The sequence below is a fragment of the Chrysemys picta genome, chromosome 5 (genome assembly GCF_011386835.1).
Source record: "Chrysemys picta bellii isolate R12L10 chromosome 5, ASM1138683v2, whole genome shotgun sequence".
NCBI classification, from domain to species: Eukaryota; Metazoa; Chordata; order Testudines; family Emydidae; genus Chrysemys; species Chrysemys picta.
In genome coordinates this window covers 52,706,981-52,732,173 of record NC_088795.1, presented here as the reverse complement: position 1 = coordinate 52,732,173, position 25,193 = coordinate 52,706,981, and the positions used below count along the sequence as shown (strand labels likewise).

At 41.0% G+C, this 25,193-nt stretch overlaps 1 protein-coding gene and 1 long non-coding RNA gene across 5 annotated transcripts in view; one reads left to right on the top strand and one right to left on the bottom strand.

Moving 5' to 3' along the window:
- Positions 1 to 21,058, top strand: part of MGARP (mitochondria localized glutamic acid rich protein) — a 45,646-nt gene extending 24,588 nt beyond the window's left edge. For 3 of the 4 annotated variants that reach the window (XM_005284353.5, XM_065596401.1, XM_065596402.1), the window contains exons 5-7: positions 8,632 to 8,790; positions 9,990 to 10,038; positions 19,711 to 21,058. In XM_005284353.5, coding sequence (XP_005284410.3) covers positions 8,632 to 8,790; positions 9,990 to 10,036 — 206 coding nt within the window. In that variant the 3' untranslated portion in view covers positions 10,037 to 10,038; positions 19,711 to 21,058. The remainder of the gene's footprint in view (positions 1 to 8,631; positions 8,791 to 9,989; positions 10,039 to 19,710) is intronic. The other variant, XM_065596400.1, reaches the window with a different exon arrangement.
- The window catches only part of LOC135983642 (uncharacterized), a 31,153-nt gene continuing 15,950 nt past the window's right edge, over positions 9,991 to 25,193 (bottom strand). Inside the window, exon 2 of the long non-coding RNA XR_010601358.1 lies at positions 9,991 to 13,174. This is a non-coding gene — a long non-coding RNA (uncharacterized LOC135983642). The remainder of the gene's footprint in view (positions 13,175 to 25,193) is intronic.

The window sequence follows — 25,193 nt, the reverse complement described above, 5'->3', positions numbered from 1 at the left end:
ATTTCTCCAATATCAACCTAGCCCAACTCTATCTACAAACGGAGATTGAACACAGTGGTAAATACAACCTCGTGATTAACACATGAAAGGGCTTATTTCAATATAACAGGCTAGCATGTGGCTTGCATCCAAACCCACTATTTGGCAGTGACCCAGGACCAGGTACTACAGGGTATTCCTGGCACTCGGTGTTAATTTGGATGATATATTGGTCACAGAAGCTAGTGATGAACACCTTGAGAATCTCCACTTGCAAGGCTGAGTGTGGCCTTAAAGCAAATAAGGAAAAATGTGAATTTTTCAAAGATTGTTACATATTGTGGCTGTACCATTGACAAAGAATGGTTTGCATGAATTGCAAGATAAAGCTGAAGGCACTCATCCGGGCACTACAACTACAAAACATGTCATGATTACGTTCCTTCCTGTGAATGATTACCTATTACTACAGCATTACATTCTCTGAATGAACTGTTACACAATGGTCAGAAATGGCATTGGTCTATGCTGAACCAAGGCTTTTGATGAAGCCAATAAGCTATTAGCATCTGAAACGGTTTTACATACCACAACGCATCTTTGCATAAAACGTTAGCTTGGTACAGTTCCCAACATGGAATGAGAGCAATAGTTTCATGTGATGGAAGGTTGTACAGAAAGGCCTATTGTCTTTGCTTCTAGATCTCTAACCTCTGTCAAATGTAACTATACTGAACTTGACAGAGAAGCTCTGAGTTTTGTCTGGGGAGTTACAAAACTTCACCAATATCTGTATGGGAAACATTTTACTCTGGGTACAGACAGAGCATAACTGCTGCTTTAAATTTTTAACCCAAAGAAAGGAGTACTGGCAATGGCTGCAGCAGAGTTACAGAGCTAGGCGATACATTGGGCACTCACTGTTACAATACTGAGTTCAAAGAACTAATGCAGATTGCTTGTCACGGCTACCATTGGCAATAGCAGGCAAGGATACTGAAGTGGAATCAGATATGACTTCTATGGAACAAACTGAATCCTGGGCAGTGACAAAGGCCCTGGGGCAACATGAAACAAAAAATGATCCACTGCTAGCTGAAATATATGACATTATAATGAATGAATGGACTTATGCCTACAAACAACTCTTCTCAGCTTTCTTTTCTTAAAAAGAACAGTAAAGTGTGTATCACGGTTCCCTAAGTTGTGGCACCAGCATGGTTACTTCTATGAATCTCAGGTCATATGTAGTCCAAGAGTTACATGAAAGCTATTTGAGAATTGTTAAAATGAAAGTCCTGGGCAGGAGTTTTGTGTGGTGGCCAGGGACTGATACACAAATAGAGGAAACGGTGAAAACACCGATGAGATTGTCAGTACATGCCTAAATGTGCTCCTTTGCACCTGTGATAAATGGGGGGGGGAGAACTCCCTTTTATGGACACCCAGTCAACCAGCTAGCTATAAAATCCCTCTTATTAGCTGTTCTCTACTTGCTTTACCTGTAAAGGGTTAAAAAGCCCACAGGTAAAAGGAAAGGAGTGGGCACCTGACCAAAAGAGCCAATGGGAGGGTTAGAACTTTTTAAAATTGGGAAATACTTCCGTTTGTTTTGCTGTTGTTCTCCAGAGAGAGGGGACAGAGCAGAGACGGGGCTGGGACTATGTTGTAAAAAGCTTTTTGTCAGGTATGGAAATCATCAGATCATACCTAAAACCTACTCATAAATCAGAAAATGTCTAGAAAGACACAATTAGGTTTATTTCTGTTTATTTCTTATTGGCTTGTGGACTCCTCTGTGCTAACCCCAAATGCTTTTGTTTTGCTTGTAACCTTTAAGCTGAACCTTAAGAAAGTTATTCTCGATGTTAATTTTTGTAAGTGGGTTTTTTTAATCTAGCAAAGCCTAAATTCCAGATGTATTTTCTTTCTTTTTGTTTTTAATAAAATTTACCTTTTTTAAGAACAGGATTGGATTTTTGGTGTCCTAAGAGGTTTGTGCATATGTTGTTTAATTAGCTGGGGGCAACGGCTAATTTCCTTTGTTTTCTTTCTCAGCTCTTCCCTGGATGGGGGTGAAAGGGCTTGAGGGTACCCCACAGGAAGGAATTCCCAAGTGCGCCTTTCTGGGTTCCCAGGGGTTTTGCATTTGGGTGGTGGCAGCATCTACCCATCCAAGGTCAGAGAGAAGCTGTAACCTTGGGAGTTTAATACAAGCCTGGAGTGGCCAGCATTAATTTTTAGAATCCTTGTGGGCCTCCACCTTCTGCACTCGAACTGCCAGAGTGGGGCATCAGCCTTGACAGCACACTATGCAGTGGCAATGAATCCACATAGCCAAGGCTGGACAGTTTTTGGGACATCTATGATTGCAATAGATGCCCATTCTAAATGACCTGAAGTAATCGAAGTCATTCAAAATGATCTGGACAAACTGGAGAAATTGTCTGAAATAAATAGGATGAAATTCAATAAGGACAAATGCAGGGGCGGCTCAAGGCACCCGCGCAGCAAGCGCGTGCCTGGGGCGGCAAGCCGTGGGGGGCGGCCTGCCGGTCACTGTGAGGGTGGCAGTCAGACTGCCTTTCATAGATTCATAGATTCATAGATTATAGGACTGGAAGGGACCTCGAGAGGTCATCGAGTCCAGTCCCCTGCCCGCATGGCAGGACCAAATACTGTCTAGACCATCCCTGATAGACATTTATCTAACCTACTCTTAAATATCTCCAGAGATGGAGATTCCACAACCTCCCTAGGCAATTTGTTCCAGTGTTTAACCACCCTGACAGTTAGGAACTTTTTCCTAATGTCCAACCTAGACCTCCCTTGCTGCAGTTTAAACCCATTGTTTCTGGTTCTATCCTTAGAGGCTAAGGTGAACAAGTTCTCTCCCTCCTCCTTATGACACCCTTTTAGATACCTGAAAACTGCTATCATGTCCCCTCTCAGTCTTCTCTTTTCCAAACTAAACAAACCCGGTTCTTTCAGCCTTCCTTCTTAGGTCATGTTCTCAAGACCTTTAATCATTCTTGTTGCTCTTCTTTGGACCCTTTCCAATTTCTCCACATCTTTTTTAAAATGCGGCGCCCAGAACTGGACACAATACTCCAGCTGAGGCCTAACCAGAGCAGAGTAGAGCGGAAGAATGACTTCTCGTGTCTTGCTCACAACACACCTGTTAATACATCCCAGAATCATGTTTGCTTTTTTTGCAACAGCATCACACTGTTGACTCATATTTAGCTTGTGGTCCACTATAACCCCTAGATCCCTTTCTGCCGTACTCCTTCCTAGACAGTCTTTTCCCATTCTGTATGTGTGAAATTGATTTTTCCTTCCTAAGTGGAGCACTTTGCATTTGTCTTTGTTAAACTTCATCCTGTTTAACTCAGACCATTTCTCCAATTTGTCCAGATCATTTTGAATTATGACCCTGTCCTCCAAAGTAGTTGCAATCCCTCCCAGTTTGGTATCATCCGCAAACTTAATAAGCGTACTTTCTATGCCAATATCTAAGTCGTTGATGAAGATATTGAACAGAGCCGGTCCCAAAACAGACCCCTGCGGTACCCCACTCGTTACGCCTTTCCAGCAGGATTGGGAACCATTAATAACAACTCTCTGAGTACGGTTATCCAGCCAGTTATGCACCCACCTTATAGTAGCCCCATCTAATTTGTATTTGCCTAGTTTATCGATAAGAATATCATGCGAGACCGTATCAAATGCCTTACTAAAGTCTAGGTATACCACATCCACCGCTTCACCCTTATCCACAAGGCTCGTTATCCTATCAAAGAAAGCTATCAGATTGGTTTGACATGATTTGTTCTTCACAAATCCATGCTGGCTGATCCCTATCACCTTACCACCTTCCAAGTGTTTGCAGATGATTTCCTTAATTACTTGCTCCATTATCTTCCCTGGCACAGAAGTTAAACTAACTGGTCTGTAGTTACCTGGGTTTTTTTTATTTCCCTTTTTATAGATGGGCACTATATTTGCCCTTTTCCAGTCTTCTGGAATCTCTCCCGTCTCCCATGACTTTCCAAAGATAATAGCTAGAGGCTCAGATACCTCCTCTATTAGCTCCTTGAGTATTCTCGGATGCATTTCATCAGGCCCGGGTGACTTGCAGGCATCTAACTTTTCTAAGTGATTTTTAACTTGTTCTTTTTTTATTTTATCCGCTAAACCTACCCCCTTCCCATTAGTATTCACTATGTTAGGCATTCCTTCAGACTTCTCGGTGAAGACCGAAACAAAGAAGTCATTAAGCATCTCTGCCATTTCCAAGTTTCCTGTTACTGTTTCTCCCTCTTCACTAAGCAGTGGGCCTACCCTGTCTTTGGTCTTCCTCTTGCTTCTAATGTATTGATAAAAAGTCTTCTTGTTTCCTTTTATTCCTGTAGCTAGTTTGAGCTCATTTTGTGCCTTTGCCTTTCTAATCTTGCCCCTGCATTCCTGTGTTGTTTGCCTATTTTCATCCTTTGTAATCTGTCCTAGTTTCCATTTTTTATATGACTCCTTTTTATTTTTTAGATCGTGCAAGATCTCGTGGTTAAGCCAAGGTGGTCTTTTGCCACATTTTCTATCTTTCCTAACTAGCGGAATAGCTTGCTTTTGGGCCCTTAATAGTGTCCCTTTGAAAAACTGCCAACTCTCCTCAGTTGTTTTTCCCCTCAGTCTTGATTCCCATGGGACCTTACCTATCAGCTCTCTGAGCTTCCCAAAATCTGCCTTCCTGAAATCCATTGTCTCTATTTTGCTGTTCTCCCTTCTACCCTTCCTTAGAATTGCAAACTCTATGATTTCATGATCACTTTCACCCAGGCTGCCTTCTACTTTCACATTCTCAACGAGTTCCTCCCTATTTGTTAAAATCAAGTCTAGAACAGCTTCCCCCCTAGTAGCTTTTTCAACCTTCTGAAATAAAAAGTTGTCTCCAATGCAGTCCAAGAATTTGTTGGATAGTCTGTGCCCCGCTGTGTTATTTTCCCAACATATATCCGGATAGTTGAAGTCCCCCATCACCACCAAATCTTGGCAGCTTTGGCGGCATGCCTGCGGGAGGTCCGCGGCTTCCGCGGTAATTCGGCGGTGGGGACACTGAAGGCGTGGCACCGGCGGACCTCCCGCAGGCATGCCGCCGAAAGCCGCCTGACTGCCGTGCTTGTGGCGGCAAAAACCATAGAGCCACCCCTGGACAAATGCAAAGTACTCCACTTAGGAAGGAACAATCAGTTCCACACATACAAAATGGCAAATGACTGCCTAGGAAGGAGTACTGCGGAAAGGGATCTGGGGGTCATAGTGGACCATAAGCTATATACGAGTCAACAGTGTAACACTGTTGCAAAAAAAAGCTAACATCATTCTGGGATGTATTAGCAGTGTTGTAAGCAAGACACTAGAAGTAATTCTTCTGTTCTACTCTGCATTGATTAGGCCTCAACTGGAATATTGTCTCCATTTCAGGAAGGATGTGAACCAACTGGAGAGAGTCTAGAGAAGAGACAAAAATGATTAAAGGTCTAGAAAACATGACCTATGGGTTTGTTTAGTCTGGAAAAGAGACGACTGAAAGGGGACACGATAACAGTTTTCAAGTACATAAAAAGTTGTTACAAGGGGGAGGGAGAAGAATTGTTCTTCTTAACCTCTGAGGATAGGACAAGAAGCAATGGGCTTAAATTGCAGCAAGGGAGGTTTAGGTTGGATATTAGGAAAAACTTCCTAACTGTCAGTGTGGTTAAGCACTGAAATAAATTGCCTAGGGAGGTTGTGGAATCTCCATCATTGGAGATTTTTAAGAGCAGGTTAGACAAACACCTGTCAGGGATGGTCTAGATAATACTTAGTCCTGCCATGAGTGCAGGGGACTAGACTAGATGACCTCTCAACGTCCCTTCTAGTCCTATGATTCTAAGTATTCTGTCTGAATTCAACTAGATCAGCATAGATGGGTTAAGTGTTAAGACTATTGTTTTCATGTGCGGGAGTTCCTTAACAGACTGTGACAATGGAATGCAATTCACATCTGAAGAGTTTCAATTGTTTGTTAAAAGAAATGGTATCAAATGTATTACATTAGCTCCTTGCCATCTTACCACAAATGGATTACTGGAAAAGTTTATCCAGATATACTCAAGCAAGTGAACTGTGCTATAGCTCGGATAAAAGTACCTTACAACACGAGACTGTGAATTTTCTAGTGGCCTATAGGAATGCAGTACTTGCAATTACAAAGCAGATGCCAGTGATGTTTATTGTCTTGCTTGAACTTGTTAAAGTCTTATCTATAATGTGATGTTCTTAAGAAACAAATGTGATCAAGTAGCTTCAAATTGTCACACCCAACTGCACAGTTTCATGTGGGAGAAAAAGTCTTAGTAAGAGACTAGGGAGATAAGTCATGGAAATCTGGAGTGGTTACATGTATTTTGTCATTCTGGGGATAAGCCCATAAGGAAGGGGATGGAGACAGAGGGGAAAAGACACAAGGCTCTTGAGCTTTAAACATACTTTAGCTTTCAGCAATCTGGCATTCCCATTTTCCATAATGAACCTTTTCATTTAAGGTGTCAATGTGATGGATTGGATCACAGAAACCCCCTTGGGACTGCCAACTGATGTGTTGAGACTACCTCTAAGTCCATTTTCCCTGCCAGCTTGGAACTTCAGAACCGTACCTGGTTTGAGCCAGACACACTTGTCTGCTGCAAACCCAGACCCAGGTCTGAACCATGTCCCCCAACGGCTGCAGTCTTAACTGAAAACAGCTTAAGAAGTGTTCCTGTCTCTAACACTCAGATGCCCAGCTCCCAATGGGGTCTAAACCCCAAATAAATCTGTTTTACCCTGTATAAAGCTTATACAGGATAAACTCATAAATTGTTTGCCCTCTATAACACTGATAGAGAGAGATGCACAGCTGTTTCCCCGCCCCCAAGGTATTAAATCTATACTCTGGGTTAATTAATAAGTAAAAAGTGATTTTATTAAATACAGAAAGTAGGATTTAAGTGGTTCCAAGTAATAACAGACAGAACAAAGTTAATTACCAAACAAAATAAAATAAAACACGCAAGTCTATGCCTAATACAGTAAGAAAGTGATTACACATAAACTCTCACCCTCAGAGATGTTCCAATAAGTTTCTTTTACAGACTAGCCTCCTTCTAGTCTGGGTCCAGCAATCACTCACACCCCCATGGTTACTGTCCTTTGTTCCAGTTTCTTTCAGGTACCCTTTGGGGGTGGAGAGACTATCTCTTGAGCCATCTGAAGACCAAATGGAGGGGTCTCCCAGGGATTTAAATAGACTTTCTCTTGTGGGTGGACACCCCTCCCTCCCCCTGTGTAGAATCCAGCTACAAAATGGAGTTTTGGAGTCACATGGGCAAGTCACATGTCCATGCATGACTCAGAACATACAGGTAGCAGCCATTGTTCACATGCTACCTTGAACATCCTCAGGTAGATTTCTTATGTGGATTGGAGTCTTCCAAGATCCATTGTCTGCTAAGTGTTTCTTGACTGGGCACTTAATGAAGCCCCATTTGAAAGTTCCTTTCTAAAGAAGCTGACCAAATGCCTTACTAAGGCTACTTAAAATCAAACAAGAACACAGCCAATATGCATAACTTCGAGTACAAAAATGATACATGCATACAAAGAGGATGAATATATTCAGTAGATCATAACCTTTGCAGAGATGTGTTACATGGCCTATCTAGTATCAAACATATTCCAGTTATATTTACTTTCATAAGCGTATTTCCATAAAGCATTATGGGGTGCAACGTCACAGTCAATACAGTGAATTAAGGTGTTTCAAGTTAGCTTATACTGCTGAGTTTAATGGTTGGTCTTTTGCCCTTAAAGCTTATTTTGTTAAACATCTTGGCCTTGGTGTTTAATTAAGTTCAGTAGTATGCACTGATGTATTGCTGTTTTAAACGGTAGGTCAAAGCGCATGACAGAACTTTCAGTGCATGGCATCAGGGTCCACATGGTGATTTAGTGCTTGACAGGCTGGCATGCTGTACGTTTACATCCTGGCTTGCCTTGCAGTAAGTCTCCATGTGGACAAGCCTGAAAGAGGCAAAGGGATACAGCCCATCAAATAAGGTTAAATAGCGCTCATGCTATGGCAGATCTCAAACCAGTCATCCAAGCATGCTGTTAAAAGGGCTAGTTTTACATAAAGAACTGCTCAACGGTATCTTCATTTTCCATTAATACATCGTATATAATCCCCAAACAATAGATTATCCTATCCCACCCAGTTTGCACTGAACCTTCTACACCCAAATTAAGTATCAGCATTGTGCAATGAGGGTTAGAAAAAATTTAAAATAAAATATAAAAATGACCAGCCAGGAGACACTTTCTCAAAAGTACACACCTCAGGCTAGAAAAATATTAGAAATAATTAGCAAAATAGTTAATGTTTATAATTCTCTGCCCTAAGGGTAGGAGGATTCAACAAAAAATAGTGGATAGTATCTTAAATTCCAGTCCTGCAAACACTTATGCACATGCTTAAAATTAGAATCATGCTTACTGAATTGGGGCTCAAATGGCACTTCATTTATACTGGCAAATGGAGAAAAAAGAAAAGACAATTATCTCTCTAATTCACAGAAGTTGTGGGTGAAGGCTTGGATGTTGCAGCAGCTTCTGCTCATGAGGACAACGTAGACAGTATTCAAGAAGGAACAGCCTCAGCAGCTCAAGAGATGCCTGACACATCCTCAAGGAACCAGGAGGCTGTTGAGGATGAGTCTGGGCAGAATGCAGAAGGTGCAGAGTATTGTCTACTCTAAAATGTTTTATTTCTAAAATAAAGTCATGGCTGTTTGCTTTGGGTTAGCTGCACTATTGTCTAGAAAAATTAAGTGGAGCCATAAGTATGCTAACGAATATACCATACATTTTAAAATGTCTTTTCTAGGTCAATAATTTAATTTTTAAATCATCACCACACACTGAAAATAGCTTTTATTAAGCTTTGGCTAATGTTAAACCCACAGGGCTTTTTGGGGGGACCATACTGCAATTGTCTCATGATAGGTAGCAAAATTATTTGATGGAAAAGTTACTGCCTAAAGAAAACTTCCACTTTTGTCACATGCCTAGGGTGACCAGATAGCAAATGTGAAAAATCGGGACGGGGTTGGGGGGTGATAGGTGCCCATATAAGAAAAAGTCCCAAATATCAGGACTGTCCCTATAAAATCAGGACATCTGGTCACCCTACACATGCCGTGACAAAGAATTTTTAGCCTAACTGAATTTGAAAGGAGGAATCTTCTGACATGAAGTTGATGAAATATGCTAAAGGTGGTATTTTATTATTGTTTATAAGCAATGTAAAGTTTAATACAGTTATGGTACTTTTATTTTCTCATTTATCTTAAGCAGTAATACGATATAACTAAACTAGAAGGAATGGGTCATGGTTGAGCAGTCTAGAGGATTTAAACACATCTTCCATTAAAATTAGAAACAAAATAAAGTTAATGACCAATATGTGTCCAAATCCCCTAGATGTCTTTGAAAATTTTAACCCATGAACCCAAAGTACCACTCTTATTTCTAAAATAGGGTTTGCTTTATTCTGTAGCTCAGGGGTCGTCAACCTTTCAGAAGTGGTGTGCCGAGTCTTCATTTATTCACTTTAATTTAAGGTTTTGCGTGCCAGTAATACATTTTAACATTTTTAGAAGGTCTCTTTCTACAAGTCTATACTATATAACTAAACTATTGTTGTATGTAAAGTAAATAAGGTTTTTAAAATGTTTAAGAAGCTTCATTTAAAATTAAATAAAAATGCAGAGCCCCCCGGACCCCTGGCCAGGACCTGGGCAGTGTGAGTGTCACTGAAAATCAGCTCGTGTGCCGCCTTCGGCACGCGTGCCATAGGTTGCCTATCCCTGTGTAGCTACACTGTTAAACCACTGAACAGAAATATTTCCAACTGTTTGTATTTTGTCTTCCAGCTTCTTCGGCAACAACGGGATCTCAAGAAATTCCTAAGGATTCTTAAAGGTATATTGAACATTCAAGCATGCCATTTTCATTTTAACCTCCAACTTCCAAGCTTTCTCAGCTATTTACAATCAGTCCATGTTGAAACTTTGCACACAGATTGTGACTGTGAATTCACATTCCATCCCCCATAAAAGAAAATGGTAAAAAATAACTTAGTTGAAGTGTCTTGAATAGCTCAAGAATCACAGTGGTTCTATTGACATCTTATTGGAGCCAGAGGAAGCATAGCTTTATTACACTATCAATGGTCTCATAATTTTTTTGTCTATTTATTTAGCAAGTTTTAACAGGTTTACAAATCATTGCTATATATATGTCAGTGACAAAATTATATTCATTACAACAGTGAGTTTTTGTTTAGAGAAACACTATGCAGTAATTTAATCAATCAAATCTCTATTTAACATGGTGCTGCCCTGCTACCGAATATGCATCATTACAGTTTCCAGGAGATATTGCTTCTAGTGATTTTTATTAAAATGAGTGAAACTTCTGATTACACATTTATCTGATTCAGCTCCCACTGACTTTCATGGAAGTTGAATCAAGCATTTAGGAGCTGGTGGAATCCTAATTTTGTTCAAGATAATGAGTTCTTCAGATGTTGATTTAAATGGGAACAGATATTGGATCCCTGGATTATTACCTTATCAAACTGAGCTCTTCTCTTGTTATCCTGTGTAAACACAATCAGGCCCAATATGTTCCTTTTAAGTACAGTCATTGACCAAGATCAACTTTTCAATTTTTAGGACTCTTCAACTTGCCTTTAATACTACTGCTGAATTTGTCTGATATCTTTCTCAGACCCAATTCAGCAAGGTTACGGAAGCACATACTTAACTTTAATAATGTGAGTAGTTCTACTGGAGACAGGGAACTACTCATGTAGTTTGAAGAGACAAGGTGGGTGAGGTAATATCTTTAATTGGACCAACTTCTGTTGGTGAGAGGGACAAGCTTTCGAGCCACACAGAGCTCTTCTTGAGTGCATACAACATGTGGTTTAAACTTAAGCATGTGCTTACGTACCTTGCTGAATTGACTTTCCAGAAGAAAGTGTTACCATTCCATGTGATTTTATATAGTCCTAAAGGAGAGTGTAAGATAGTGAAATGAATCTGCAGAAAAAATTGTCCATTGCAAGATTTTTTCCCTAAGGTTTACAACAAAAATGTAAATAATCATAAACAGAAAAACTCCCCAGTTTAGGATTCAACCCTTCCCAAAGTCATTTTCTGTCTCCCTACTAGTTTCTCAAGCAACCCTCTTGTAGCGCTTCCCTAGTGCATCTGTGAAAGAAGAGGGGGAAGTTGAACAGAAATGAACTAATTGTTCACCAGGGATCTGTCAAAGTGTGTGTGTGTATACAAAATGGTAAATAGATTCCTCTCCTCTATCTGTTTGCTAATTTGCTCAGTCCATTACATGGTACTATGTAATATCACTTAATACCTGTCACCATCTTGTGATTAAAAAGGCAAATATTGTTTTGTATTGTACTAATAGAGAGGCCATATGTTCTGGTTTTTCATCTGATATGTCCCGAAAACCTCTTTTCAATCACCTGAAATGTTCTGGTTTTTTCCTTTCATCGATCCAAACATTTTTTAATAACTATACGATGTTTGTTCAAGATATATTACTGTTCCAAATAGAATTTGCTCTGTACTTACCAGGAATAAAATGGTGCAGTGGAACAGGTATTCTGTTTGATGCACATGCTGGGAGTGCAGAGAAAAGCTGAATGAGTGTTGACACAGTCAAAGTGGTTCTTTTGTTCAAAGTTGAGACAGTGTGTCATGACAAATTCATTGAGAACACTAAGCTTCTGGAATTTATCCTGCAATCCGAGAAATGTGAACATATTGTTGAATCATAAGGTGATAGCAACAACACTAGTATAGATTTAAAAAGGAAATGTATTTTTGGTTTTTACATGAAGATTTTGCAATCCTAACTACTTGTTCCCATAAAAGTGTCCTAGGTTTTGATTTTGGAAACATAGTCACCTTAATGAATGTAGAGGTAGTAACAATATTATTTCATTAGTTAAGGAATAATAAACACACACAACTGTAAATGATCCATTTTTGAACTAACTGCAAATTTAAAGAAAAAATTATTCTGGGCAGTAAGGGAGAGTCTGTGCATGTGGTTGTTACCAACTAGAATATGGCTGCAAATATTACTGGTTAAAATGTGCTTCTACTCCGAAAAGCAACTTTTACAAAATAGCATCATGGGGTTCCAAATGACTCCATATATAATCCTGTTTAGTTTACAAATAAAAGGATGTATTTTTCTAACTGCTAGTGTTGCAAACATAGCATGAAATGTGAAAGGCAAGCTGGGTTTTTCTGTCTTATGCATCACTAGCAACAAAGATTCTCCACTCGGGACATAGTTAACAAGATGGTAAGCTTTTTATTATACGTCAGATTGTAAGTTCTTTGGGGCAGGGACCATACTTTTACCAGTGTGTGTAAAATTACTAGCATACGTTGGGGTGTTCAAATTAATACATCATAAGGACAGCAATTCTGTTAATGATGTGTCATCCAGAATAGAGTTGCTCTTTCCCACAGATATACCTGTTCTCCAGTGCAGGAAAAGTAACAAAGGCTTATTTTAATTTATGAAGTCATTAGCTATGACTCTGAATAGACATTGAAAGATTCAATTTCTCCAGTCACTTTTCAAAGTAGAGCCATGCTTCGATACATGTCTGGTGGTTGAGAGTTTGGCCCCTAAGGTGAAATCACTCAGGTGTGGAGGAGGCCTATATGAGGCCTGTTTATTAAACAAAGTTTGGGGTTTGGTATACAGAGACCGCAGCCTGCCTTGGCAAACACATTATTACAAATCTTTTAAACCCTTTATTAAAGATTCTGGGGAGGCTTGAGGAGGGGAAAGAAAAACACTTCAAGCCTTTGAAATGTAAAGTATTAAGTAAGGCTTTAATTTTAACAACATTCCCTCTTCCTTTTCCACTTAGCTGGAGAGAGTCTTTAGAAGGAAAAATCCCCTGTGTTGGACCGTCTTAGATGGTAATAACTATCTTTTTGGGGAAAAGAGAAGAAGCAGTTGAGATGGGCTGGCGTTGCTGTTGTTAGAAGTCAGATCCTGTTTCCTAGAAGACAAAACAAGACAAACACACTTAAAAGGGGGAGGGCAAAGAACTGTGAAGATAGACAGTGCGACTTCTGTCTCTGATGTTGACTCTCACTTGCAACCTCACTGCTGGAGAAACACAGGCACAGCACACGGGTTTTAGCCACTCTGAGACCTGGCAAATTTGTAACAGCATTGGGCTGTTTAGGGCACTGCATGTAGCAGCCTCTTTTTGGTCACAGGCTTTCAGCAGTGTTGCACAATATACAGGCTTGACTGACTAAGCCAAACTCTTATTAGATAGAATGAAAAAGGAGAGGGATAGGAAAGAGAAGAAATACGGTGGGAAAGGAAAGGAACACACACAGGAGGTGTGTGACAAAGTCTCACATTCCAAGTGGTATTCAGGACTTAGTCAGAGGCAGTGAAGGTGGCAATGTCATCTGATTCCCTCTCCCCGGTCTGGTCAGGACATCATTCAGGATTAGGATGAAGAAGGTCCAGGGTCCAGGATGCAGTGGGGATGGCAGCATCATGGTGGAGTTTGCTTCATCCTCTCTCCTCTTTGTCAGCCAGTTTTGCAGGAGCCAATTTTCCCTGCAAAGTCTCCAAGGACCCCAAAAGGGAGTGATGTGTGGAATAGCTCTTTTTTCTCATTATTTCGTTAACCAGTTAGGCCTAATGTCAGACTCATCAGTTTTGGGTCATTGATTTCCAGTATCACACTGTTCTGGTTTTTGTTATTGGGTATGATTTTCACACTGTGCTTGAGTTTTATCAGTAGGCCTTTTTGTTTGGACTAATTCAGTCTTTGTCTCTTTTCTGCACCTTTTCCCATCAGCATTTATTATTATAGATTATTGTGACATTTTATGAACTTTCACTTTTTGCAATTGAGCTCACAATCAGGGTTAATTTGTAGGCTCAATTATCACAGCCTTGTGGAGTGGATGGATCCATGCAGGACATCACTGGTGGAGAGGCTCTGGGGCAAGGCATGCATCCACAACCCCTGCACACTGCAGAGGGAAATATGTGTTGTCTCCCAATAGGATGATGCCAAAGAGGGTGTAATGGAGAAGAGCCTGTGGCTCCACACTCAGTGGTTCCAGTGGCCCAAAATTGTGGCTTAAGAGGTGGGGAAGGAGTGCAGGCACCGTGATGGGGTGGTGTTGCAGCAACACAGCCTATCTGGGGTCTAAGACTGAATCAGTCCGCCTAACCTTGTACAGGTCCCGGCACAAAGTCCCAATTACTTTAATTCTGACAGGGGAAATGGTGCACCTTTCTCTTTTGGCCTTCACTAATCGTGTCTCTTAAGTCCAGCAAAAAGGGCATCATAATATCTGCTTTATCTAGCTTTGCAGAAGCACATTATAGAGACACAGCAGAACAGTAGCTTCACCAGTGACTTTAGGTGTTAGAATCCACAAAGTTTTTTTTTTTTAATTAAAATCTGAGGAGGGGAGGGGGGGTTTGTGGTAGTTACACTGGTCACTGACTGGCATCACTGCACTGGGCTATTGCATAAGGCCCCATCCAGCAAACACTTACATATATGTCTAATTTTACCCCATCAATAGTCCCAATGAAGACATTGTCTTCAATGGGACTACTTAAATGCTTAATGTTGTGTGTGTTGCAGGATCTAGGCTTAAGTGGCATGCCAATACCGTGCATCAAAATACATGAATGTTTTATCAACCATAAAGATTCCTTGAAGGTCTGGCAGTTTTAATTGTGCTAACCGTCAAAGTATTTGTAAACTAGCATGTAAGAGATCTATAGCATACAAACACTACTGCTGGATAAAATCCTCCCTATCAGATATCTAAAACAGGGATGACAGGAAGTGGTGGCTTGTAAATTCTGAAAACATATATGATGATTTGATTTAACATAATGCATACTGAAGTTCTTTTAAATACCTGATGAAACTCTAGGCATTGTTTACAACTTAATGGCTATTATATAATGTTTATATGTGTTTTTAACTAATTAATAAGATATTGTTATAAAATGAAAGCTCAGTTATTAATGCATGGAGTTCAATTGTGACAGGAATTTTTAATATGTGCTTTAATATAAAACTGAAATATCTTTGCTAGATTTATCCATCCTTTCAGAATCCAGTACTATTGCTAAAACTAATTGTTTGCTCTTCAAACATAAGAACATAAGGGTCAGACCAAAGGTCCATCTAGCCCAGTATCCTGTCTTCCAATGGTGGCCAGTGCCATGTGCCCCAGAGGGAATGAACAAAACAGGTAATCATCAAGTGATCTATCCCCTGTCGCTCATTCCCAGCCTCTGGCAAACAGAGGCTAGGGATACCATTCCTGCCCATCCTGGCTAATAGCCATTGATGGACCTATCCTCCATGAATGTATCTAGTTCTTTTTTGAACCCTGCTATGGTCTTGGCCTTCACAACAGCCTGTAGCAAGGAGTTCCACAGGTTGACTGTGTGTTGTGTGAAGAAATACTTCCTTTTATTTATTTTAAACCTGCTGCCTATTAATTTCATTTGGTGACCCCTAGTTCTTGTGTTATGAGAAGTAGTAAACAACACTTCCTTATCTACTTTCTCTACACCAGTCATGATTTTATAGACCTCAATAATATCTCTCCTTAGCCGTCTCTTTTCCAAGTCTCAGTCTTATTAATCTCTCCTCATACAGAAGCCGCTCCATACCCCTAATAATTTTTGTTGCCCTTTTCTGAACCTTTTCCAATTCCAATATGTCATTTTTGAGCTACCATATCTGCACACAGTATTCAAGATGTGGGCGTACCATGGATTTATATAGAGGCAACATGATATTTTCTGTCTTATTATCTATCCCTTTCTTCATTATTCCCAGCATTCTGTTCGCTTTTTTGAGTGCCGCTGCACATTGAGTGGATGTTTTCAGAGAACTATCCACAATGACTCCAAGATCTCTTTCTTGAGTGGTAACAGCTAATTTAGACCCCATCATTTTATATGTATAGTTGGGATTATGCTTTCCAATGTGCATTACTTTGTATTTATCAACATTAAATTTCACCTGCCATTTTGTTGCCCATTCACCCAGTTTTGAGAGATCCTTTTATAGCTCTTTGCAGTCTGCCGGGGTCTTAACTATCTTTATTAATTTTGTATTATCTGCAAATGTTGCCACTTCACTGTTTACCCCTTTTCCAAGATCATTTATGAATATGTTGATAGGACTGGTCCCAGAACAGCCCCTGGGGGACACCACTATTTACCTCTCTCCATTCTGAGAACTGACCATTTATACCTACCCTTTGTTTCCTATCTTTTAACCAGTTACCAATCCATGAGAGCACCTTCCCTCTTATCCCATGGCAACTTACTTTGCATAAGAGCCTTTGGTGAGGGACCTTGTCAAAGGCTTTCTGAAAATCTAAGTATACTATATTCATTGGATCCCTTTGGTCCACATGCTTGTTGACACCCTCAAAGAATTCTAGTAGATTGGTGAGACATGATTTCCCTTGACTAAAACCATGTTGACTCTTCCTCAACAAATTATGTTCATCTATATGTCCAACAATATTGTTCTTTATTATAGTTTCAATCAGTTCGCTCGGTACTGAAGTCAGACTTACAGGCCTGTAATTGCTCGGATCATCTCTGGAGCCCGTTTTAAAAATTGGCATCACATTAGCTATCTTCCAGTCTTCTGGTACAGAAGCTGATTTAAATGATAGGTTACAGACTACAGTAGTAGTTCTGTAATTTCACATTTGAGTTCCTTCAGAACTCTTGGGTGAATACCATCTGGTCCTGATGACTTACTGCTATTTAATTTATCAATTTGTTCCCAAACCTCCTCTAATGATACCTCAATCTGGGACAGTTCCTCAGATCTGTCACCTAAAAAGAATGGCTCAGGTTTGGGAATCTCCCTCACATCCTCAGCCGTGAAGACCGATGCAAAGAATTCATTTAGTTTCTCCGCAATGGCCTTATTGTCCTTGAATGCTCCTTTAGCACCTTGATCGTCCAGTGGCCCCATTGGTTGTTTAGCAGGCTTCCTGCTTCTGATGTTCTTAAAAAAAAAATTGCTATTACCTTTTGAGTCTTTGGCTAACTGTTCCTCAAATTCTTTTTTGGCCTTCCTAATTGTATTTTTACACTTCATTTGCCAGAGTTTATGCTCCTTTCTATTTTCCTCACTGGGATTTAACTTCCACTTTTTAAAGGATGCCTTTTTGCCTCTCACTGCTTCTTTTACTTTGTTGTTTAGCCACCATGGATACATTTAAGTTGAACCTCTATTATGGTGTCTTTAAAAAGTTTCCACGCACCTTGCAGGGATTTCACTTTTGGCACTGTACTCTTTAATTTCTGTTTCACTGACCTCCTCATTTTTGTGTAGTTCCCCTTTCTGAAATTAAATGCTTCAGTGTTGGGCTGCTGTGGTGTTTTTCCTGCCACAGGGATATTAAATTTAATGATATTATGGTCACTATTACCAAGCGGTTCAGCTATATTCACCTCTTGGACCAGATCCTGTGCTCCACTTAGGACTAAATCAATAATTGCCTCTCCTCTGGTGGGTTCCAGGACCAGTTGCTCCAAGAAGCAGTCATTTAACGTGTCAAGAAACTTTATCTCTGCATCCCGTCCTGAGGTGACATGTACCCAGTCGATATGGGGATAACTGAAATCCCCCATTATTATTATTATTATTATTGAGTTTTTTTATTTTAATAGCCTCTCTAATCTCCCTGAGCATTTCACAGTCACTCTCATCACCCTAATCAGGTGATCAGTAATATATCCCTGCCGCTATATTCTTATTATTACAGTATGGAATTTCTATCCATAGAGATTCTATGGTACAGTTTGATTCATTTACAATTTTTACTTCATTTGATTCTACGCATTCTTTCACATATAATAACACTCCCCCACCAGCACGACCTGTTCTGTCCTTCCGATATATTTTGTACTCTGGTATTACTGTATCCCATTGAATATCCTTATTCCAGGTTTCTGTGATGCCTGTTATATCAATATCCTCATTTAATACAAGGCACTCTAGTTCACCCATTTTATTATTTAGACTTCTAGCATTGGTATATAAGCACTTTAAAAACTTACCTCCTTTTGGCTGTCTGCCATTACATGATGTAATTGAATGGCACTCTTTTTTATTTGATTGTTTCTGATCAGACCCTGCCTGTATTTTATCATTTTCCATCCTCTTGTTCTCACTAGGATATAGAGATTGTCTATGAATAGAGCCTCCCCTAAGGGATGTCCGAACCATGTGCTCCTCCGCACGTGTCGGCTTTCCCCCAGCCCTTAGTTTAAAATTTTCTCTACGACCTTTTTAATGTTAAGTGCCATCAATCAAACCATTTTGGTTTAGGTGGAGCCCATCTATACACCAAACCGTACACCTATTCCCTGCAAATCCTTAGTGTAGCTATCTCCTGGTTGATATATGAGGTCCCAAGATTGCTTTAGTTATTGCTTAGTCAATTAGCTTGTACAAGCTAACTCATGTTGATAAATTCAAAGTAATGTACACTGAAAAATATAATCCCAACTATACATACAAAATTATGGGATCTAAATTAGATGCTACCACTCAAGAAAGAGATCTTGGAGTCATTGTGGATAGTTCTCTAACCACATCCACTCAATGTGCTGCAGCAGTCAAAGAATGTTAGGAACCATTAGGAAAGAGATAGATAATAAGACAGCAAATATCATAATGCTACTATATAAATCCATGGTACGCCCACACTTGAATACTGCATGCAGTTCTGGTTGCCCCATCTCAAAAAATATATATTAGAATTGGGAAAAGTACAGAGAAGGGCAACAAAAATGATTAGGGATATGAAACAGCTTCCATATGAGGAGAGATTAAAAAGACTGGAACTTTTCAGCTTGGAAAAAAGATGACTAAGGGGGCATATGATAGAGGTGTATCAAATTATGACTGGTGTGGAGAAAATAATAAGGAAGTGTTATTTTCTCCTTCACATAACACAATAACCAGGGGTCATCCAATGAATTAACAGGCAGCAGGTTTTAAAACAAACATAAGGAAATATTTCTTCACACAATGCACAGTTAACCTATGGAACTCATAGCCAGGGATTTGTGAAGGCCAAAACTATAACTGAGTTCAAAAAAGAATTAGACAAGTTCATGGAGGAAAGGTTCATCAATGGCTATTAGCCAAAATGGTCAGGATGCAACTCCATGCTCTGGGTGTCCTAGCCTCTGTCTGCCAGAAGCTGGGAGTGGACGACAGGGAACGGATCACTCAATAATTGCCCTATTCTGTTTGTTCCCTCTGAAACACCTGGCACAGGCCACTGTCAGAAGACAGGATACTGGGCTAGATGGACCACTGATCTGACCCACTATGGCGGTTCTTATGTTCTTAAGTCAGTTTAATTAAACATACAGCGGTACTTCTAATAGCTGCACAGGAAGTGATGGTGCATCAGGTTTATTACCATTAAACATAAGTTACTATTCTCTCTCTAAAACGTCAGTGTATATTTTTCTCTCTCTCCCCAGTGAGCAACGGTGACGCCTTTGAAGAGTTTCACAGAAATATGTATGACAATCAACCAGCTGACTGATGTTCTGAAACCAAATGTTCTTCTTTGGAGATGTAAAACAAATCTTGCAGGTTGTTGCAACTAAAACTGCTTGTTAGGGCTAGCATTTGATATTTTGATCAGTATTCATTCCTTACAACAGACAACCTAACATGGCGTAGTTTGTCAGAGAGAAATAAGCTTTTGCAGTGGGTATGCTCCTTTCTGAATCAGAGACACAGCATACAGTAATATAGGTCAAGGTACCATATAGTACACACTACATCTATTTACCAAGAAAACAATAGATTTAATTAAATCCACGGCAGGTGAACTTTTGTTTAAGTTTTTCGTTTAAATCTAGTTGTTTACATTGACTCCTTACCCGTATTCTAAGCTGTGAAAGGTGATTATAACATTGCAATATTCCACACTAATCAGAAAAACGCTTTATCATCTTATTTATGTTTTATTGAAGTAAAAATATTATGGACATAATCTCATACAAACTACATATATGTGACTAATATTTTTATAAAAATACAATAAAATCTTGGCCACAAGTCAAGTTTTATATTATAAATAGGAACATTATTGATATTTGACATATGGAGTTATATATAATGAGGTGTTTATGTTCTTATTGCATAAACATTTTAGATTTTATCCTTTCCCTCACATTTGTACACTGTCTCTATTAAATAGATTGAACTAAACTTTCAAACTAAGATATAAAAAACTATAATTCAATATTGGAAGTGCTTCGAGGCAGACAGCAGTGGGGCTTTTAAAGCTCCTGTTTACAAAATATAATAAAAAACAACCAAACAAAAAAACTCCTGGCAAGGTGTAACAACAGTTACACCATAGAAAAATTACAGAAAAGCTTGAAAAATACACACAAAACTTAATAATATGGCCAAGGATTATTATTGATGATAGTACTAAAGCTAGACCAAAAATAATATATACCATATACAATTTATATGGCAACTATGAATCCTACAAGTAGTACTAGTATTTCTTCTCTAAAGCTGATGGAGAACTCCTAAAAGAAAATTAATGTAGTGTAGTTTACATGTGGAATTCTTCCTTCCGATTACATACAAATGTATCCTCCCTCCCCGACATCCTACAGCAAGTTCTAATGTTGTCAAGATGAATAGATGGCCTCAATCTCCGCACCCTGTATAATGCAGGGGCAGAATGGGGCTTCTGAACTTCAATAATCTATACCCCAAACTTTCACTTTAAAACAATGCTATTCTGATTAAAAACAAATACTATTGTGGGAAGACATGTTTTGAATAAAAGTCTTAATCTGATATTTCTGTGGCTGTGATCTGTACCCTACTTAACTTACTTCAAATGTTAAACATGCTGCACCTATTTTTAAACATTACATTTACTGTGCCGTCTTATCCTTTTCATTCATTCCCAATGAAAAAAAGACTTTATACTTTTATTTTTCAGCAAGTGCTGACTGTACTTCTCAAAAAGTGGGTGTTGGAGAATGCCCAGTTGCTTTCTGAAGCTGCTCTTTCACAAGAGTGAGAAGTCTGTCAGCCTTCAAGAAGAAAGGTCCTTAGAAGCAGGGCTCAGTCCAGGACTTGTTTAGAGTTTCCACAGGCTTTTTAACCGAACTAAAGAATCTAATCACTACAGTGCAAATTGTACAGCTGCTTCTTGTCATAGCTCTTTTTTTAAAATATGTCCACAGTGCTTCTGCAACCTACGCTACAAGAAATCCAGCATTGTACTGTAAACTCTTGCTGAGACTACATGTTAGCACAATATACAGTACTGCCTACTGGATAGCTATGGATTTGACGTGTGATGGTATTTCGTAGTATGTACAGTGGTGCTCTATGTAGAATAGCAAACTACAACATGCAAAGTACTTAAAAGAAGTTTGAGAATGTAAAGATAAAATGTATCCTTGTCTATGATCACGCCACTCTTTATAACAATAAGAATAATAATTAGCGCTTATAATCTGAAGGTGGCAAAGTGCTTTACAAAGGATGATATTATCCCTGTTCTGTAGACGAGGAAAACAGAGGTTGAGGTGGCTGAAGTAACTTGTCAAAGTTACACAACAGCTTAATAGTATAGCAGGGAGTAGGACACAGGTTTACCAATTCCTGTCCAGGTCCCTATTGGTTTTGGATCATGTTGCCTCCAGATAAGATCCATACCTATTCTGAGTATGTGGAGGGTGCTCATTATTGTAGTATTTAGGCATCAAGGGAAGCCAGTTAAGGGCTTCTCTTAGCATATAGGTAGTTCTGGTTGCATGAGATTAGTTTTGGTGATAAGTATTACAGAACACATTTAGAGAAGAAGGAAGGGCTTTCCCCCCTCCAACAGAAGGCAAGTGCTTTCATGAAAATGGTAATACCTGAGGCCTGGTCTACACTAGGAGGTTATGTTGAATTTAGCAGCGTTAAATCGAATTAACTCTGCACCCGTCCACACAACGAAGCTATTTATTTCGACATAGAGGTCTCTTTAAATCGATTTCTGTACTCCTCCCCGACGAAGGGAGTAGCGCTAAATTCGACATGGCCATGTCGAATTAGGGTTAGTGTGGACGGAATTCGACGCTAATAGCTCCGGGAGCTATCCCATAGTGCACCACTCTGTTGACGCTCTGGATAGCAGTCCGAGCTCGGATGCTCTGACCAGCCACACAGGAAAAGCCCCGGGAAAATTTGAATTCCTTTTCCTGTCTGGCCAGTTTGAATCTCATTTCCTGTTTGGACATCGTGGCGAGCTCAGCATCACTGGCAATAATGCAGAACTCTCCAGCGGAGGTGACCATGCAATCGCTGAATAGAAAGAGGGCCCCAGCATGGACTGATCAGGAAGTCTTGGATCTGATCACTGCGTGGGGCGATGAGTCCGTGCTTTCGGAGTTGCGATCGAAAAGACGGAATGCGAAGATCTACAAGAAGATCTCAAAAGCCATGACGGAGAGAGGATACAGCCAGGATGCAATGCAGTGCCGCGTGATAATCAAGGAGCTGAGACAAGCGTACTAGAAGACCAAAGAGTCAAACAGATGCTCCGGATCCCAGCCCCAGACATGCCGTTTCTACGAGGCACTGCATTCCATTCTAGGTGCAGCCGCCACCACTACCCCACCACTGTCTGTGGACTCTGACAATGGGGTATTGTCGACGGCCACTGCCTCGGAGCTGTTCGCGGACGGGGAAGATGAGGAAGGAGATGAGGAGGACGAGGCAGTCGACTGCGCTTTCAATGCTGATTTCTCTGACAGCCAGGATCTCTTCATCACCCTCACGGAGATCTCCTACCAACCCTCCCAAGGCGGTAACCTGGACCATGAATCAGGGGAAACATCAGTAGGTAAGTGTTTTAAACATTTATTTTGAATAGAATAGGCATGGTATGTTAGCAATGGGTTTTTAATGATTAGTTTGCCCTAGGCGCTTAACTTTTTAGTCCTTGCCAGTGCAGCTACTGGAAAAGTCTGTTAACATGTCTGGGGATAGAGTAGAAATCCTCCTGGGACATCTCCACGAAGCTCTCCTGGAGGTAATGTGAAAGCTTTTGCATCAGGTTCCTGGGGAGAGCAGCCTTATTGCCTCCTCCATGGTAGGAAACTTTTCCGCGGCAGGCTAGCAGCATGTACTCCGGTATCATTGCCTGGCAAAGCATGGCAGCATACGGCCCTGGTGTTTGCTGGCATTCACGCAGCATGCGGTCTTTCTCTGCCTCCGTAATCCTCATCAGAGTGATATCACTCATGGTGACCTGCTTTGAATTAGGGGAATTTTAGTATGGGGACTGATTGCCTGTTCCTTTAAATAACTGTAACCGGCGGTTTACAGCCACGTGGTGGGGGCGGGGAGGTGAACCGTTCATGCTGAGCGGTTCACCGGCAGCGTGCAGGGATCTTTCCCGGAGACAGCCGCGACGGGGGTGGGACAGGGGCAGAGTTCATGCCGGCCGGATCGCCGGCAGCAGGAACTGGCCAATGCTAGGAGCATTGCTTGGAACGTGAAAAGAGGGCACTGCTGTAAATTAAGCTTTAAGCAGCCAAAAGTCTACGGCTTACCATGGCTGCCTGCTAGCAGAATTCCGGTGTCCGGCCCCGCTTGTGTGATCTGTACAGCAAGACCCCAGGCACTCAAGGTGAAGACAGAAAATTCGACCTTGTACTGAGTGCACATGTGATAGGTACTGTGCATGGTCTTGTTCACAGAGAAAGACTATATTCATTGTTTGCAAAAATGTATCTTTTTGAGGAATTCACTCCCCTTTTCCCATCCCACAGCTGCTAGCGTCTCCCGAGCTACCCCGGCATCCCCCTGCCAGAGGCTGGCGCAGATCAGGCGGCGAAAGAAAAGGACACGGGACAAGATGTTTTCAGACCTTATGGTCTGTTCCCGAGCCGAGGCAGCACAGCAGACCCAGTGGAGGGAGAACATGTCGCAATACCAGTGATCACACAGTGAAAGGGAAGACAGGTGGTGGCAGGAAGGCCAGCAGGCAACTCAAACGCTGCTTGGACTAATGAGGGAGAAAACGGACATGCTCCGGTGCCTTGTAGATGTTCTGCAGGACCGGAGGCAGGAGGGCAGAGCCCCCCTGCATTCTATCTCTAACCGCCCTCCCCCACCACAAAGGCCCATCCCCCCTTCACCCAAAGTCCCAAGAAGGAGGGGCGGCAGGGGCCGTGAAAACAGTCACTCCACCCCTGCAGACTGCTCAAATTGCAGAAGGCTCTCATTCCCAAAGATTTGATACGTCCTTTCCTTCCCTCCAAATGCACCTCACCCAAGCCCCCGTCCCAGTTTCATCCCCTAACTGTGTAGTTCTTAATAAAAAATACGTTTCTGTTAATTACTGTTTCCGTCATGTTCTTTTAGATGACAGTGTCTTTGAAGGGGGCAAAAGGGGTTGGTAATCGGAGAGCACAGTCACCTTTACCAGGGTACAGACACGGGGGCAGGTTCAGCAGAAGGTCACACACACATTGCAGTCACTAGGCACACTGGTCAGTCTGGGAGGTGGTTTTCATGTTCTGTAGGGGGGGGCTATGTGAGTTTGTGTTGGGGGAGGGCAGTTACAGATTTTATGCAGCGGTCCTTAGCCTGGATGACAGAGCCACGCAGCAGGGGATCTGTAACCACCCTCCCCCGCCACAAAGTCACATAGCCCCCCCACACAGAGTCCCGAAAAGGAGGGGTGTCAGGCTCCGTTGAAACAACCAGTCCACCACTGTGGACCGCTCTAGGAGCAGGAGCCTGTCATTCCTCGAGTTTAGAAGCGTCCTTTCCATTACTACACCCGCTCCCCACCATTGTCTGCGTCCCAGTTTCAACCCTTTGCCGCGAAATCCTTAATAAAGAAAATGGTGTTAATGAACAAAGTTTCATTTATTTTATTTTTAAAGGTGTGTTGGAAGGGGGGGAAGGAGCTTGGTAACTG